The sequence below is a fragment of the Pogona vitticeps genome, chromosome 4 (assembly GCF_051106095.1).
Source record: "Pogona vitticeps strain Pit_001003342236 chromosome 4, PviZW2.1, whole genome shotgun sequence".
NCBI lineage: Eukaryota > Metazoa > Chordata > Lepidosauria > Squamata > Agamidae > Pogona > Pogona vitticeps.
This window is the reverse complement of record NC_135786.1, coordinates 223304632-223320721: the sequence shown is the minus strand read 5'-3', so window position 1 is coordinate 223320721 and position 16090 is coordinate 223304632. Positions and strand designations below refer to the sequence as shown.

General features: G+C 40.3%; 1 protein-coding gene across 1 annotated transcript in view; it reads left to right on the top strand.

Annotated features, from left to right (window-relative positions):
• The window catches only part of EIF3H (eukaryotic translation initiation factor 3 subunit H), an 84710-nt gene that overhangs the window by 64330 nt on the left and 4290 nt on the right, over positions 1-16090 (top strand). Inside the window, exons 3-6 of the mRNA XM_020789594.3 lie at positions 2511-2678; positions 6030-6129; positions 11682-11831; positions 15405-15525. Of these exons, the coding sequence (XP_020645253.1) occupies positions 2511-2678; positions 6030-6129; positions 11682-11831; positions 15405-15525 (539 nt within the window). The remainder of the gene's footprint in view (positions 1-2510; positions 2679-6029; positions 6130-11681; positions 11832-15404; positions 15526-16090) is intronic.

Genomic DNA, 16090 nt, shown 5'->3' with positions numbered 1-16090 from the left:
TTATTGTCTGGACCCATAACTCCATACTTAGTGACATTTTTCCTATTGGAAAGTTTTTTTGTGCTCACAGTAATTATGCAAGGGCTTTCTAAACAATGTAAGCTCAGGATCCAGAAGTAGTTTCTTTAAACTATACTTCTCAGAATGCTGACTGGAGTTCTGGGTGTCCTCAAGAAAATAATTTTTTCACTTCTGAATGAAAACAGTTATGTTATATTTTCAGCACATGGCCAAGTTGTGTCACTACGTTCCTACTTCTACCATTTCCTCTCACCTGGATGTCAGGATATTCTTTGTATGAGCATCTGTCTCATTCAGGATTAGAGCAAAGTTCATTCTGTCTACATGTTATTTTGAACTAACCTGCCTTTTACTTCCCAAGCTGTTGCACGGACTAGAAGACAGTAGTCTTTTCTGTTTTCATATTTCTCCAAATTTTGTAATTTGCCTAGGTTGCCATAAAAATTGTGTATAAAATGTTTACATTTTAATTTACTTAACATACATGTCTTGATGCAATAAACCTCTGTAAGTGGCTTACATTGAAATACACTCTTAGTGTACAATATGCAAACAATATAAAACAGCAAGTAAAATTAGCATAATTAAGAAAAGGGCTAAAGAAATATATACTCTAGAATCCATGAAATAGGGATTTTTGTGCACACAGAAATGCAGATCAATTTCATGTGGACACCATTGATTGATTGATTGAAAATTGTTATGGAGAAATGAATTTGTTCCTTGGGAAATGAAACATTTAGAATTACCAGAAAAATATCCATCCACCTCTGTTCTCTATTCAGGGTGGTGTGCTCCTAACTGGGATAGATTTAATCTCAATAGGAAAGCAATCTCCTTGTTAGGCATCCCAAACCAAGCTTGCTTTATAGTTGTGGTGGCTATATAGTTTGGGTGAGAGACTGTTGGTAGTCATGGGCAACTGAAGTGTAAATACTGGCAGGATTCAGGCTAGAGCTGGATGCAGTGTTAGGGCAGATTACACAAAGACCAGCAGATGTGTGAGCCTATTTGGGAAGGAGTTGGGGTTAAGGATATAGGCAGAGGATGAAACTGGCAGATTTAAAAGGAGAGAAACTAGGTGTCACCAAGGAGTGGCGGAACATGCAGAGCCACGTAGATCACATTAGAGAGTCCTATGAGCAGGTCTAGAGATAAAAGGGATAGACTTGACTTGAGAGCATCTATATTTGTGCCAGGTTTTAGGAGAAAGCAGTCTGCTTTTCAGGAAGGATGGTGCATGAATTCAGCTAAAAACACAAATTGTGATTTTAGAAAGCAATGACCATATAGGAAAAAACAATATCCTTTAGTTTTAAATACATTTGGAGATGAATTCTTTCTTAAGTGATAGCTATCTTTTTTGTACGATTGCATAAAAGAAGATGGATTTCTTCATCCTCTCAAAAAGAAGTCCATTTACAAAAATATTTTTTGACACCGTTCTTCAGCCAAGACTTCCTTTGCAGCTTAGATCCATAACTAAGCAGGGAAAAGACAATCTCTGCCTTATAAATACAAAAGGCAGGTAGAGTGGGGAGGCAAGAAAAGAAAAAGAAAAAAATCAGAGTGGTCTTCTGCAGAGCCTGGAGATGTTCTTAAAAACAAACAAACAAACTAAAGCTCCTAAATGGTCAGTGACTATTATGGCTGGGAGATTCTGGAAGTTGTAGTCTGAAAGCGAACATTTCCCACTCTCCTTGGGCTAATGGAGTGGCCCTGTAGTCCCATCTTTCTGTCTTTGTCTTTTAGCAGCAGTTGTGCTGTAAGGCAGTGGTCCTCAGCCTTGGGCCTCCAGATGTTCTTGGACTTCAACTCCCAGAACTCCTAGCCAGCAGAGGGGGTGGTGAAGGCTTCTGGGAGTTGTAGTCCAAGAACATCTGGAGGCCCAATGTTGGGGACCACTGCCGTAAGGGATCAGTAAGGTGATAATTTCAGGACAGGATGTGGTTAATGGAATCTTTCTGGAAAGCCAAGGGAAAGGCCCTGCTATCCATATATCTCTGCACTGAATGGAACAGCTGCATTATACTGGGCTCAGACTCTTCACCCATGAAGTTCAGGATGGCATCCTCTGAGTCATAGGAGCTCTGCAGAATATCAAATGGAGGCCTTTCCCATCATCTGCTGCCTGTTCCTTTGAACTGGAGGTTGTAGGGAATGGACCCAACAAACTACAGTCCCCTCCCTATAATTAGAGCTAAAAAGAAATGAAAAAGCATACTTCGTTGTTCTCTGAAGTTAAAACAGTAAGCCCGTTCAACCCTATTTCAGAAAAGAGAATGGTTCTCAAAATAGAAAAGCCCTGTTCCTTGCTGCTCAATTCTCTGTCCTCAGGGTCTCCTGGAGTGATACCCTGCCAATACTAAAAACAACAGCAAGTTGCTCTCCCATTTATATAGACATATTGTTCAGGAATTGCTGGGATTTTAATAAAAGGTTATCCTGTACAGTGTTTGATTTTCTTCCTCTGCTGCCTTCTCTCCCAGTTCAATATCAGATGGAAATGATGCGAAGCCTCCGCCATGTAAACATTGATCACCTTCACGTCGGCTGGTACCAGTCTACCTACTATGGCTCTTTTGTCACCCGCGCTCTCCTGGACTCCCAGTTCAGTTACCAGCATGCAATTGAGGAATCTGTCGTTCTCATTTACGGTCAGTGTGCTGCTTCCTGTATTATTCCTCCCTCCCTCCCTGCCCACCACTCCATCCCCATATTATTAAGGCTATTTTTGACTGCAATCTCTCTGCCTATGAGAGAGCAGTCCTGGCAGACCTTCTCCAAGTAAATACCAACCCTGTGTCTGCAGCAGCCTCAGCAGCAGCGAAGTCTAGACAGGGTTTCCTTCTTTCTGTTTATTTTTCTTGCTATCAGAGCCCTGAAGTGTACGTTTTGGAATGCCGGAGTAGCTGCTTCATTTTTATTCCTTGGGTCTCTCCCCTCCCCTTCTGGAAGGGGCTCGTGGAACTAGACCAGATGTCTTAACAAACTCTGCTCGCTAGAGCAGTCTGGCTCTGTACGTGACTGACCAATCATAATGCTGTTTGCCAAGGATTTTTTTTCTTCCTCCCCCTTTTTTTTATGCATCTGACAGAAGCGCACAAAACCTGGACTGTTTCGTAGCACAAAGATTTTTTTCTTTTCTGCTGATTTTTTTAATGGCATTTCCTCAAGCTCTCCAGACCAGATGTTCTGTGCTGTATCAGAACCGTAGGCAATTTAACAGCTTTATAGCCTTCCCCTCCCCAAACACTCACAGTATTGCCATATCTGGCAGGCTCGCGTAGAGTTTCCAGCTGAGAAGTAAATGTAATGTCCTGAGTATCTGTCAGAAAAAATACTAATGAATACGATCAATCTTATGAGCTGCCCTAAAATTGTTTCAGTATGTTAACAATTGGATTACAGTAAAGAACAAGTTGTTAAAGTATACTTATACTGGCTGGAAACATTGCATCATCAGAGCTTGATGAATTTTCCACTTGTTTCAGTCTATGTTGGTTTTCATTTTATCACTGATTGCTAAAGGTTTTACTATATCCCGTTTCAGACAACACAAATGTTAACGTCTTCTTCCTTTTTAAAAAGTTTACTATTTGGCAAGCCTCCTTCAGTTGTTATCTTGCTACAGATGTTCAGCTCCCTTGTCAATTACCTTTCCTTCACAAAGACTTTCCATTCTTAAATGTACAGTGTCAGGAATTATTTATGCATTTTTTTTGATGCAACTGGAAGCATTTACCTAAATAAATCATTTCCTAATAGAATGCCAGGAGCTTGGCAGACCAGGTGTAGGTCCGAGTGCAGGACCCCATTAGGGCATCTCCCATTGTTTCTGTGCAGTTCTCAGAGATGTAGGAAACTGGTAACCACCTCCAGCTGTCCCAAGGTGCCCCACCAAGCCTTCTTCCTGGATAGGTTCCATACTCGGAGGTGAGGGTGCAGTATCAAACAAGGTTTATTTCAGCTTGGAACAAGTGGGGGCATAAACAGACAGCTTCAAACTTAACAGTCACTACTCACCACATCAGGGATCCTTTGGGTGGAGAGGGTCCTACATTAAAGACGGTTTATAGCTACTGTAACCTCCCGCCTTACGATTGTTTCACCATCACCTTCCACCGCTGACAAGGGGACGTACGTGCATGGGTTGAAGGGTATGGGATATCAACCTCAGATAGCTTCAGTTCTGGGGGAGAACCTGCCTTCTTCCATCTTTTGTCTCTGCCTGTCCAGCATCATTCTCGCTATTCCCGCATGCCCCCAAAGGACAGTGTCTATGCTTGCTTTGCATCGCTTCATTTCCTCCTGTGGTACCTTGCAACTGAACAGTTTCTCCTGTCCATGGATTTTCCCTTCTCTGTCTTTCCTCACCTACTTGGTAGACACCATTTGGTGACAAGTCCCTCTGGCCTCTTCCTGAAAGGCCTCACACTCTGGGCCCTTCTTTGCCTCCTGCAAGCAGATCTCTTCCTCTTCCTTTCATTCCCTTTTATCCCTCACAAAGTTTCATTAGTTTTATGAATTACTGGCAAAAAAATAAGGGCAATTGCTACAGAATACTTCAATAAACGTGTACAATCAAATTTTATGAGAATTTTCCTTTGCAAAACATACATCTTTAAGGTTTGTATCTTGTAAACGACAGGAGGGATCAACTTCAAATAAAAAAGCAGGAATTATTTCCTTTTAAGGAAGGAATGGTAGACTTTTGGGGGAAAAAAACCACTACTGAATGCACTATGAGACAGAAGAAAATGGTTGCAAAAGGAGATTGGAGCTGGGGGCTGGGTAGGAAAGTGTTTTTTTAAAAAAAGCTGAAATTAGAACTTTTAAAAATACTTGGCCAGCCTTTTCCAAAGTTGGCACAAATTAAGCCCATACTGTTTATTCCCACTCTGCCAAATATGGTCCTGATTAGGGAACTCATTTGAAAGTTACAACTTTTGTTTCGACTGCTCCCTCCTATTAGTAATGGCTTCCAGAATGCTGTTTTGCTCACTCATACAATATCAGAGGTGCATTCTTGTGCAGCTCTAATGTAACATCATACATAGATATTGAGATCATGATAGCTTGACTCTGGTTCATTCACATGGCGATGAAGGCTGCAGTCACATTTCATCACAGCACTAGTAGATGAGTTTTTACAGTGCACTTTGATAGATCTTTTTCACAATTACATTTTTCCTATTGAAGGAGCATCTGTCTTTAAAAGGAATTTTGCCATAATAGTAAAATGGTATTGTTGGACTCCAAAAGGTTGCACAATTCAATTTTCTAGCAGTATTTTGAAATACCACCTCCTTTTTTGGCATTTGGTGCTGCTCATCCATTGGACTTTAATTTATACTGAGTGCCACCTTGCTTCTGGACACAATTCAAGGTGTTTGTTGTTGCCTTTAATTCTCTGTGTGAGAAAGTCCCAGCATTCTTTTACATGCTATTTTCTCAGATTTTGCCAGAAATGTGTTTGTCCAGGTCTACACTCTGTGGGAGGTAGCTATATAAGAAATCCAGTTACTGTGAGGGGAAAAGTCCAGTTCAAATTTTCCTGGTTGTGCACTAGCTCCTATAGAATTCTCTACCCAAGAAGTCTGCATTATATTTTTTGTTCTTTTGTGTTCTTTGTTTAGAATTTTGGATTTTGCTGTTTATTTGATAAAGCCACTTTACTTTCGTTACTGGGTAGCATATAAAATGGTTGTTGATTTTGCTGATGTTCATTGAAGTATCTGTTTCGATAGTTGCTTATTGTTTGATTTTTTGGATGTTTTTCGTCTACTGCTTTGAGCCTTGATAAAGCAGATTAGATATTTGAAGAATGTATATATTTTATACCCTTTGAATGCCTCCTTGAAGCTGCAGCTTTGTTGACTGCCTTCTTTAAAAAATCATGTAGTTGTTTGCTCAGATTAAAAATGGCCCAGTCTAGAGTGTTCAGGCTAAAATGTTGTGGATAAATATTTTATACATTTTGTGGTTTTCCCCTTGTTTTTTCTCAGATCCCATAAAAACTGCCCAAGGATATCTTTCACTAAAGGCTTACAGGTTGACACCTAAATTGATGGAGGTTTGCAAAGAGAAGGATTTCTCTCCAGAAGCGTAAGTATGAGGGGATGTTTTGGTATGTCGGTGGCAGAAAGAGAGCGCAAGTAGATTAATTCATTTGTGAAAAAGCCTGTGTGGAAGTCTGCTTTGTGGTTGCTATGACATGTATGCTTTGGAGCCTGTACCAGTGTTAGGGTAAAGAAGCAGCATTTACTTCACTACCAACATGAGTAGTACTCAGCCATCCCAAACGGAAGGTGATTGTTAATGGCAGTGAATTCGAATGTTAAAAAAGAAAAAGCCTACGAGTTTGAGTCTAACTCTTGTATTGGTTGCCAAGGTGTCTCTCTCTGTTAACTGTCCTTAAGTACGTATTTTCCAGAATCCATGCTGGAATAATACCTTTATTAAACTGAATAAAAGGACACAGAATGTGAAAGCTTATGAGTAGATAAGGGGGCATTTGTATTCATATACGGATGCAGACATCCCCCCACAGGTACAGAGAATGAGGATCCGGCCCCCTGGGGCCAGACCGACCACTCACCATTCCACCGCTGCTGTGGGCTCCATGCTTCCTTCCTATCGCTCTGCAGCTCGCAGTGGATTAGCCATTCCTGGCAGAAGGCGGGATGACGAGCCTCTCTGCCAAGTCGAAGAGTGGCTAATCCATCGCGACCTCAGGAGTGATGGCAAGGGAATGCAGAGCCCGCGGCAGCTGCGGAAAGGTGAGTGGTCAATCTGGCCCCAGGGGGCCAGACCCTCATTATCTGCACCTGTGGAGGGATATTCGTATACAAATACTTTTGAGATCTCTTTGTCAGGAGAGATGCTTCAAGAATAAGATGAGATGGAAAAGTAGATAGAAAGGTCTAATCCCATGTAGTGTAATGATACGGAGGATGAAGGCTCTGCAGACATCCAGATGGTGTATTTAGGATGGGATCATGTTAACTTTCACCCAGAGTAAAGAAACTCTTAGGTTTTTAGGTCGCTTTTCACCCCTACTCATATTTATATCTACTGGGAGCTGGAAGGTTAGAGAAGCTTGATCCTTGCTTGTACTAGCACTAATGTACAAGGTAATGAACAAGATCAATATAGGTAAATGCTTGAAGTTACATTCTGCAGTCTTGTGCATTATTTGTTTATGAGTAGGTCTTGAAATATTGAGCATTGTTCCCCATCATGTTTGTTGTTTGATTTCTATATCGCCCCATAGTGCTAGAGCACTCTCGGGTGGTTTACAACAAAATTATGCAAGGAACACTTTGCCCCCTCAGCAAGCTAAGTACTTTACCAATCTCAGAAGGATAGAAGGCTTAGTCAGTCTTGAGCCAGCTACCTGAATTTATCGGGATCAAACTCAGATTGTGAGCAGAGACTTGACAGCAATACTGCAGTTTAATCACTATGCCACAATTCTCCTTCTATTTGCAAATGACAGGTTGCCCCAAAGTACTGTCATAAAGACTTTCAGGGAAGTCTTTTGTTCCAATTAAGACAGATCTTTCCCATGTTTGTAGGCAGACATCTTGGATTGATGGCTCAATGCCTTTTAAGTATCTTTACCAAGAAATGTCTTCCACTACCCCATCTGTGCTAAAAAGTTGGCATTCTTTGCCATTCCTCCGGGTCTGTACCCAAATGTGGTGATTTTTCACTATATGCAACCAATCCATTTTATGGACCCCAAAGGTCATCAAGTCCAGATGACTCTTGCTATCTTAATATCCCGCCAGTCACTCCATTGAAGAGCCCAGGTATCACTAGGATAGAAACAAGAAGCCCACTTTTTTCAGAGAAGGCTATTGTAGCGAATAGCCCTGCCCTCACCTGTCCGTCACAGCGTAACAGGGGAGAAGGAGCCAATGAGAGGACGGAATGCGGAGTCAAGGGGGGAGGAAGCTGGATATACAGGCTGGTGTATGGAGTATGAGAGAGATTTATTTTATTTATTTATTTATTTTATTTCTATCCCGCCTATCTGATCAAATTAGACCACTCTAGGCGGCTTACAATAAAAACAGCAATAAATTTTAAAAACTTTACACCTAAGACAAAAATGAAAATAAAGACAGAATAAAAGAAGAAATTGTCAAAAGTTTGTTGTTGGGAAGGCCTGCCTATACATCAGTGTTTTTAGTTATTTCTTAAAAATGCCCAGCGAGGGAGCTGCGCGAATCTCAGGGGGTAAGTTGTTCCAAAGGCGAGGAGCCACTGCCGAGAAGGCCCGATTTCTGGTCTTTTCTTTTTGGGCCTCTCTCTTCTGGTAGTGAGAGACAGTGTGAAACTTAAGAGTGAACTAAGAGTGAGTTAGAGATCTGTAAGAACGCTGAATGGAACAGAGAGTTGATAGAGCTTTAAAGTTAAAGTAGAATTGATTCTAATACAAGTGAATAGCAACCTGTGATTTACCTACTGTATATTAATCAGATGTTAACTTCCCTGATCTAATAAATGAGTTAAGTTTCAAAAGTACACATGTCTCCTTGAGTGAATGGTACTGAGACAGCAATACCTGGTGGCAGCGAAGAAAGAAGAAGGGCGAGAACCTCGTGAAGACCTGGGGGAATAGGGGCTTCAGGGGAAATCGCCACAGATATGTTTATGATTTATGAAAATGCTGTGTCCCATCTGGACTATTTCTGTCTGTCTCACCACTGGTGCATGTTCAGTGGTACTAAGTGGTTGAGAATCTCTGTCTAAGGTTTCATAGTCTAAACTAAATTAAACATTTTAAGGAAAAATCTTGATGTTAATCCCATGTGAAATCTATTGATAAGTATGTTTTCTTAAATCATTTTCACTTCCACAAAAAAATGGTGATGTTTTTTCACTGGACGTTGCAAAAATTTAATATCAGTGGTTTAGGTCTCTGGCTGCGGAGCCAGAGGTTGGGAGTTTGATTCCCCGCTGTGTGCCATGGACAGGAACTGGATGTGATGATACAGAAGATCTCTTCCAGCTCTGCAGTTCTAAGATGATGATAATGGTGATGATGATGATTAATCACGAGGTGCAGCTGCTTTCTTTTCTTTACTTTAAAAAAGGTATTTCCCCCCTTAACCAATCATGGCCAGCTTGTTTTTAACTGTTCAGCATTAAAGAGATCTTTTCCCCAAAGGGAAACTCAATTAGGGCTCTTGCCACTTACCGTCAAAATCCATTTTTATTTCCATCCTCAAATATAAACTGATGATTTTTTCCTGCAGTGTTTTAAAAGGTGGAGCCAACACGTCACTCTCCAATTTGTGAAACAAATATTTGCATAAGTACCTTTTACTCACATCCAGACCCAACAAATTGCCCCTTTCTTTCAGAGTCAGGGAGTTATCCAGGCTTAAACAAAAACAGATTCTGAAAACCTGAAAGATAATAAAAGCAAAAAGAGAAAAAAAAACACAGATGGGGAGGTAGAAATAATCATTTGAGAACATGCTTTCTGTTTGGAACTTTCAGAAAGAAACCACCACCACCTTTCGCGGGGGGGGGGCGGGGGCTGCATATTTTCTTTCAAAGTACTAATAATATTTTGTGATGAAATATTGGAGAAGGGACTGGTTGGAAGGGCTGAAAATGGCTTGTGAATGCAGGGTTTGATTGATGGTCACAGTCTACATAGAGTTCAACTACTGGTGCATAAAGCTCATTTCAGTTACCTGTAAGGTGGTACTGGTTTGGGGGTGTCTGATGTTAGGAATCAGGAGCGGAGCCCCCCCCCCCAGCCAAACCTGATCCCTTGAAGGAGTACCATTTGGCCATTCTGGGAATGTGTAAGGGATAGTATTGGCACCATCAGGCCAAGTAATAGAATATCCACTTGGAAAAGTACATGGACAATAATTCAATTCAGTTTTATACCAGAAACCTTTCAAGTATCCTCATAAAAGGTTTTTAATTAAATATAAGAACCTGATGCCCTGTGAATATGGTGGAGAATCAGACCAGGATAGTGTTCCACAGTGCAAGGGTAGTAGAGAGTGACTACTGAAAAACTGTTTTCAAATCACGCCTTCATATTGATTCATTACTTAAGGAATATTTCCAAGTGAATCCCACAATTTTGTTGTTATATTGTATGGAAGCATTTCCAACCTCGCTCTTCACCAGCAAGTTCATCTAGAGACAAGTTACTAGAGAAGTTTAAGGATGATATTCTAAATAATAATATTAGAAATAGTATTTTAAAACTGACAGTGAGTACAATAAACTTGTTCTGATAGATTAAAGTTAAAAACTGAAATCTGTAAGTCTTTGGGGGAGAAAACGTTTTTTATTCAGTAGCAAAAAGACAGCATACTTGCTACCATTATCAGCTGCATTTCGTGATTAATCACCATCACCGCCATTATCATCATCTTAGAACTGCAGAGCTGGAAGAAACTCTCTGCTACTTAGACGTGTGTTCCAAAGCTGAGGCTCTAACATAGACAAAGCCTGGTTGAAAAAGTCTAGTTCAAGCATATGCACATATGTAAATATTTAGTTTTACAGAGCATTTTCAAGGACTGCTGGGTCTTGTAGTGGCTAAAAGGACTGTAAACTAGCTAAAGCACACACAATTCACTGGTGAAAATCCATTAGTTATGGGCCATGGGATGGCCTTTCAGTGGTAAGCAAATGGGTTTTCCATCATTACTGATTTCCTTATTTTAAAAATCCTTGTTAAGCTTTCAGGGGAACTAAGGATGCCCAGAACACAGTTTGAAAACTACCTGCTCCGTTTTGCAGTACAGTGGTGCCTCGCTTGATGACGTTAATCTGTTCCAGCGAAATCGTTGTCAAGCGTGGAAAAAAAAAACCCATTGAAACGCATTGAAAACCACTCAGTGCGTTCCAATGGGCTAAATAACCTAATCTCCCAGCGAAGATCCTCCATAGGGCGGCCATTTTCTGGTGCCTGTAATGTGAGCGGGGAGCCATTTTAAACAGTGGGTGGCCATTTTGAAACCCGACAATCAGCTGTTTTCTGATCGTTGTAAAGCGAAGGATCGGTTCCCGAAGCAGGGAACCGATCGTCGGGAAGCGAAAAAAGCCCTTTGAAACATCATTTTGTGATCGCAAAAACCTCATCGTCAAGCGGATTCGTCAAGTTAAGCGAGGCACCACTGTATTTAGATCTATCATCAGCATGCAAAATTCTTAGGTAAAGGTAAAGGTTCCCCTTGACAATTTTTGTCCAGTCGTGTCCGACTCTAGGGGGCGGCGCTCATCCCGCTCTTCAAGCCATAGAGCCAGCGTTTGTCCGAAGACAATCTTTCCGTGGTCACATGGCCAGTGTGATTTAGACACGGAACGCTGTTTACCTTCCCACCGAGGTGGTACCTATTTATCTACTCGCATTTGCATGCTTTGGAACCGCTAGGTTGGCGGGAGCTGGGACAAGCGACGGGCGCTCGCTCCGTCGCGTGGATTCAAACTTACGACTGCTGGTCTTCTGACCCTGCAGCACAGGCTTTAAAAATCAAACTGTTCTCCAATTTGGAAGAATGACTCAAACGGCCTCGGCTGTTCAGAATCACCTTCTGAGGATTTTGCTGGATGATGATTAAGTTCTCAAGAAAGGAAATGCACTGCCTAGCTAAAAAAGCCTCTCATTTCAGGTTGAAAAAAGCAAACATCACCTTTGAAAATATGTTTGAGGAAGTGCCCATCATAATCAAGAATTCCTACCTTATTAATGTTCTCCTCTGGGAGCTAGAGAAGAAGTCTGCGATAGCTGATAGACATGAGTTGCTCAGTCTTGCAAGCAGGTAAGTTCTCATTTGAAATAAAAATGCAATATAATACATATATCCATTTCATTATGGGCCTTTGTTTAAAAGCATCCTGTAAGCTTGAGGACAGACATACTAGTTCACTGGACCAAACATTGTGTGTATTGGAGTAGATGAGTGAGAAGTTTTTGGCTTATATAGTTAATTGAAATCTTGGCAAATCACCTGTGTTGTGCACATTTAGAATTTCCATGTGAAGAGTATCAATACTCCATGTTTTAGATCTGTAGGAAGCATTGCAAACAAAACTCACCCAGTCTCATACCCTCAAAGACAAGCTTTATATCTCTAGTTTGTACCTCCCATGTATCTTGTTCTCAATGCATTTTTCCCTAGATTTATGTTTAATTTTGTAGACTTGTATGGTGGCAACTGTGGTAGTAAAGTAGCTAAAATCCATAAATTCACCTTGGCATTTGGGATATTATTTCTATATTTTCTAACTCATACCAGTTGACTCAGTGCGATGCATATTAGACACATAATGGGTGCAGAGTTGTGCAGCCACTTCCTTCCACCAGAGAATTTTTGCTTATGATTTTCACCTTAGGAAGCTGCTTACTCAAGAGTCATTGACAGATTAACTTTTTTCCATTTTAGAGTTTTCTTGACCTTTTTTATTCAAAGTTGTGTTCAGAATGTTTTACAACATGAGTCTGCATAGAACAATTATGTCCCTTCAGCCCTCATATCTCTGACCAGTTAAGAAAAATGTTTTATTTTTCTTCTTTAAAAGTCATCTTCTAGCAACTGGACATGTGTGGTCAGTATTTTTTCTATTTTGCTTTATTTTATTTTTGTCACTAAAGGAAGGGGGACGCGTGGGAGCAGATCTGACTTTTCAAGATCTAGGGATGGGTGTAGCTCCTATACATTTGGCAGTTGCTCATCTCTTTTTCACATCCAAAAAAGCTATCACAAGCCTGGGTTGTACATGCAAACGCTCAATAACTCATTTGTAGCAATGTGTTTTTATTCCTCAAAGGGTGCAAGCCAGCACTGGCACATGGTGGCAAACTGTGGATATATTACTCCTGTAAATAATAAGTATTGTCACATTCTCTCAGTTGCCACCATATGCTTCTTCCTTTTTCATTGGTGTGAAAGGTGTCACCTGTCATTTCCAGGGGAAAATGAATGGACAATGGATTTTAATAACAGTTTTATGATACAGAATCCTGCCCTAATTTACACCACAGAAAATCCTATAAAGCGGCACTCCATTGCCAGTCCTTTTTCCTCACATATTCTGCCTACAAAATAGTAAGCGCCTGTGGGAGCCATGAATCTTTCAAGGGCCTTGATCTCCATCATTTCCATCCAAGCCCAGTAGTTGCTCTCTGATATAAATTATTAAAGGCTCCCATGACTCTGAACATCATCAGAAATAATAACTAACATTGATTGTTTATAAAACTTGGATGCAGTAGAGTCAATTAAGTTAATAAGGACAACCGCTACCCAAAACACTTTTTTGAAAAAGACAATTAAGGATAAGGAAGAGCAGGCTGGATTTTTGCTGTTTGTTTGAGGTTGTCTCTTGAAGAGCAAAAGTACCACTAAAAAACTTCCAGTCATTAACTTTAGCAGTGTCAAGAATTATCTGGTGGGCTGAAAAGGAGACTGTTTTTAAATGGAAATGCAGTATTAGACAATGAGAAACACTCTGGGCTACTTGTTCCTTTTGTACCTGGCTGTGTATACAAAGATATCTCAGCTCCAAGGCTGTACATAGGACCTAGAGCACAATTCACCCAAAGCAAAGTACTTGTAGCTCTCATTGATTACATTTGGAGGGGGTTAAGAGCAAGCATAGGTCTGTTGTTAAAATGAATGGGGTGGAAACTTGAGTGATGTTTAATGTGATACATGTTTTTCTACTAAGTCTCGAAGATCCATGATAAGTCATCTGTTTTCTTCCCTTCCATTTAAAATCTCATTGAATTTTTTATTTGTTTTTTTTTAATTGACAGTTCATTATCTTAAGTGTCTTACTAACATAAAATAGGACCAATTTCATTTAGCTTTGCATCCCATTTAGTGCCTGGAGTCCCTCCTGCCAGATCTCTATGTATGTCGAATACAATTTCATTAAATATTGTTCCAAAGCGAAAGCTATAAAAGAAATGAGTTCATGAAAAAAGGTTTCTAGTAGCAAGGGGATGGAAGACAACAGGTTGAAAAACAGGCATTTAAAATACCGAAGACAACAAAAACGATGTTCTTTTTCATGTCCTTTCTACTTTGGACATTGAGTGGTACAAGAGGGATGAGTTCAACCCAGAATGGAAGGGTTCCATTGCCTGTGTGAAACATCAGATAAATACACAGGAAGGAGGCATACACATTGATGCCTCCCATTCCTGCCTGAACTCATCCCTCTTGTACCCCTAACCATCCCCATTGGAAAACATGTGAAGAAGAACAAATGAGCACACGTAGACCATCACAGTCATGTGCAAGGAGCTGAAATGCCAAGGAGTAATCACACATTACTGTTGAAAAAATACACAAAGCTTTCTTCCCCACTATGGGTCCCTTCACACATTTTGGACTACAACTCCCATCATCTTTGACATTGGTCGTAGCACCTGTGACTTTGTCATCTAGTGCACCTAAACAGAGTCATCATTGGTGCTTCGATTTGCTATTTGAAATTGTAACAGTTTTGGGAGAAAGGTGGGAAAGAAATGTAATAGAGAAATAAAGGCATAGGTCGCTTCAGAAGAGTGCTAGATAAATTCGTGGTGCATAATGCTATCAATGGTATTCAGCAAAAAGAAGCTTTCAAAGGTGTCTGAATCCTGATGTTGTGTGCCAAATGACTCTCATTAACAGCACTAATTTCTTAACTCCTGACAGTTCACTACCAACATGTGTATCGATTCCGTTATTGTCAACATTATTTTTAATAAATAAAATATTAATAAGATTTTGACCAGCAATTTTTAAATACTGCCAACTAATTCTAAAACGTTTTAAGAACATACGAGGAAGCATTTTGTTAATGACTCATCTCTCCTCAGTGCTTTCCGTTCCCAAATCCTTACCTCAAGAGGTCTTTGCCTATCTTAATTCAGGCTGCTTTTGGATGGTGTGAAATATGTATTACTCAATTGATTTCTATCTCACTCCCCCCCCCCCCCTTTGCTAAGGAATTCCATGGTGCAGCTCGTACAAAAATAATAGTCTCTTTGGACATTAGGAGGATGAAATTTGATACCTGCCATTGATGAAGCTTGGCTTTGTGACAGATGAGGAACTTGTGGCCTTGCCAGTGTTGCTGGGCTGTAGTTCCCAAAAAAAAACCCTGCCAAACCTCACTCTTAAAGTTCTGAAAAATGCACCCATTTTATTTTTTTTTAGTATTACCATTCAAACTGTTTCCTGGAAGAGTTAACTAACCAGGAAATATCACAGGTGCTTTCTTAAATGATAATGTGCCTGGCTTTAAAATTTTTGTGAATTCAGAGGGAAGGATAAACCAATGTTGCTGTAGGACGAAGATGCTGCCTACTCATGATAGTTGTAAATATTCCTGTGTTTCAGCAACCATCTTGGAAAGAGTCTGCAGTTGCTGATGGACAGAGTGGACGAGATGAGCCAGGACATTGTAAAATACAACACTTACCTAAGGAATACCAGCAAGCAACAGCAGCAGAAGCATCAGGTTGGTTTTCAGAGGCAGACTGTAGCACGTCGAGCTAAAGCATCATATTATGTGGCTTCCATAATTGGATGCAAATTGCAGGATCTTTATATTGCATCTCCTAAATATACATCCCAATTCAGAAAGCTAATCTTCCTCTTCTAGACATTCATTACATGCAAAAGTTGTGCTGAGACTCCTTCTAGCTCTTTTCCTTGCCAATATAAATTTTCAGGAGCAGCTATATGAGAAACGTAGAGATGGAAAAACTGATTAGAAGTGGGGAACTATAGTAGGGTTCCGCATCAATTTTTGCTAAATTTATAATTGCTGTAAAGTTGGTTCATTGCAGTGTAGTCTGTTTATTATATGTAGATATGGAACAGTTCTGTGACAAACCAAACTATTTCAGTAAATAATGCATCTACTCATTGCAGAGTGTAACAGTACATTTACCAGATAACTATCTTTTGCTTTCTGTCTACTCATCAGTTTCTCTCAATTTCTTTCCTACTTTCTGAGATAACAGAAATTACATCTTGATTTTTACTAACATTTCCTAAATCGGGATGTATTTTGGCTTTGC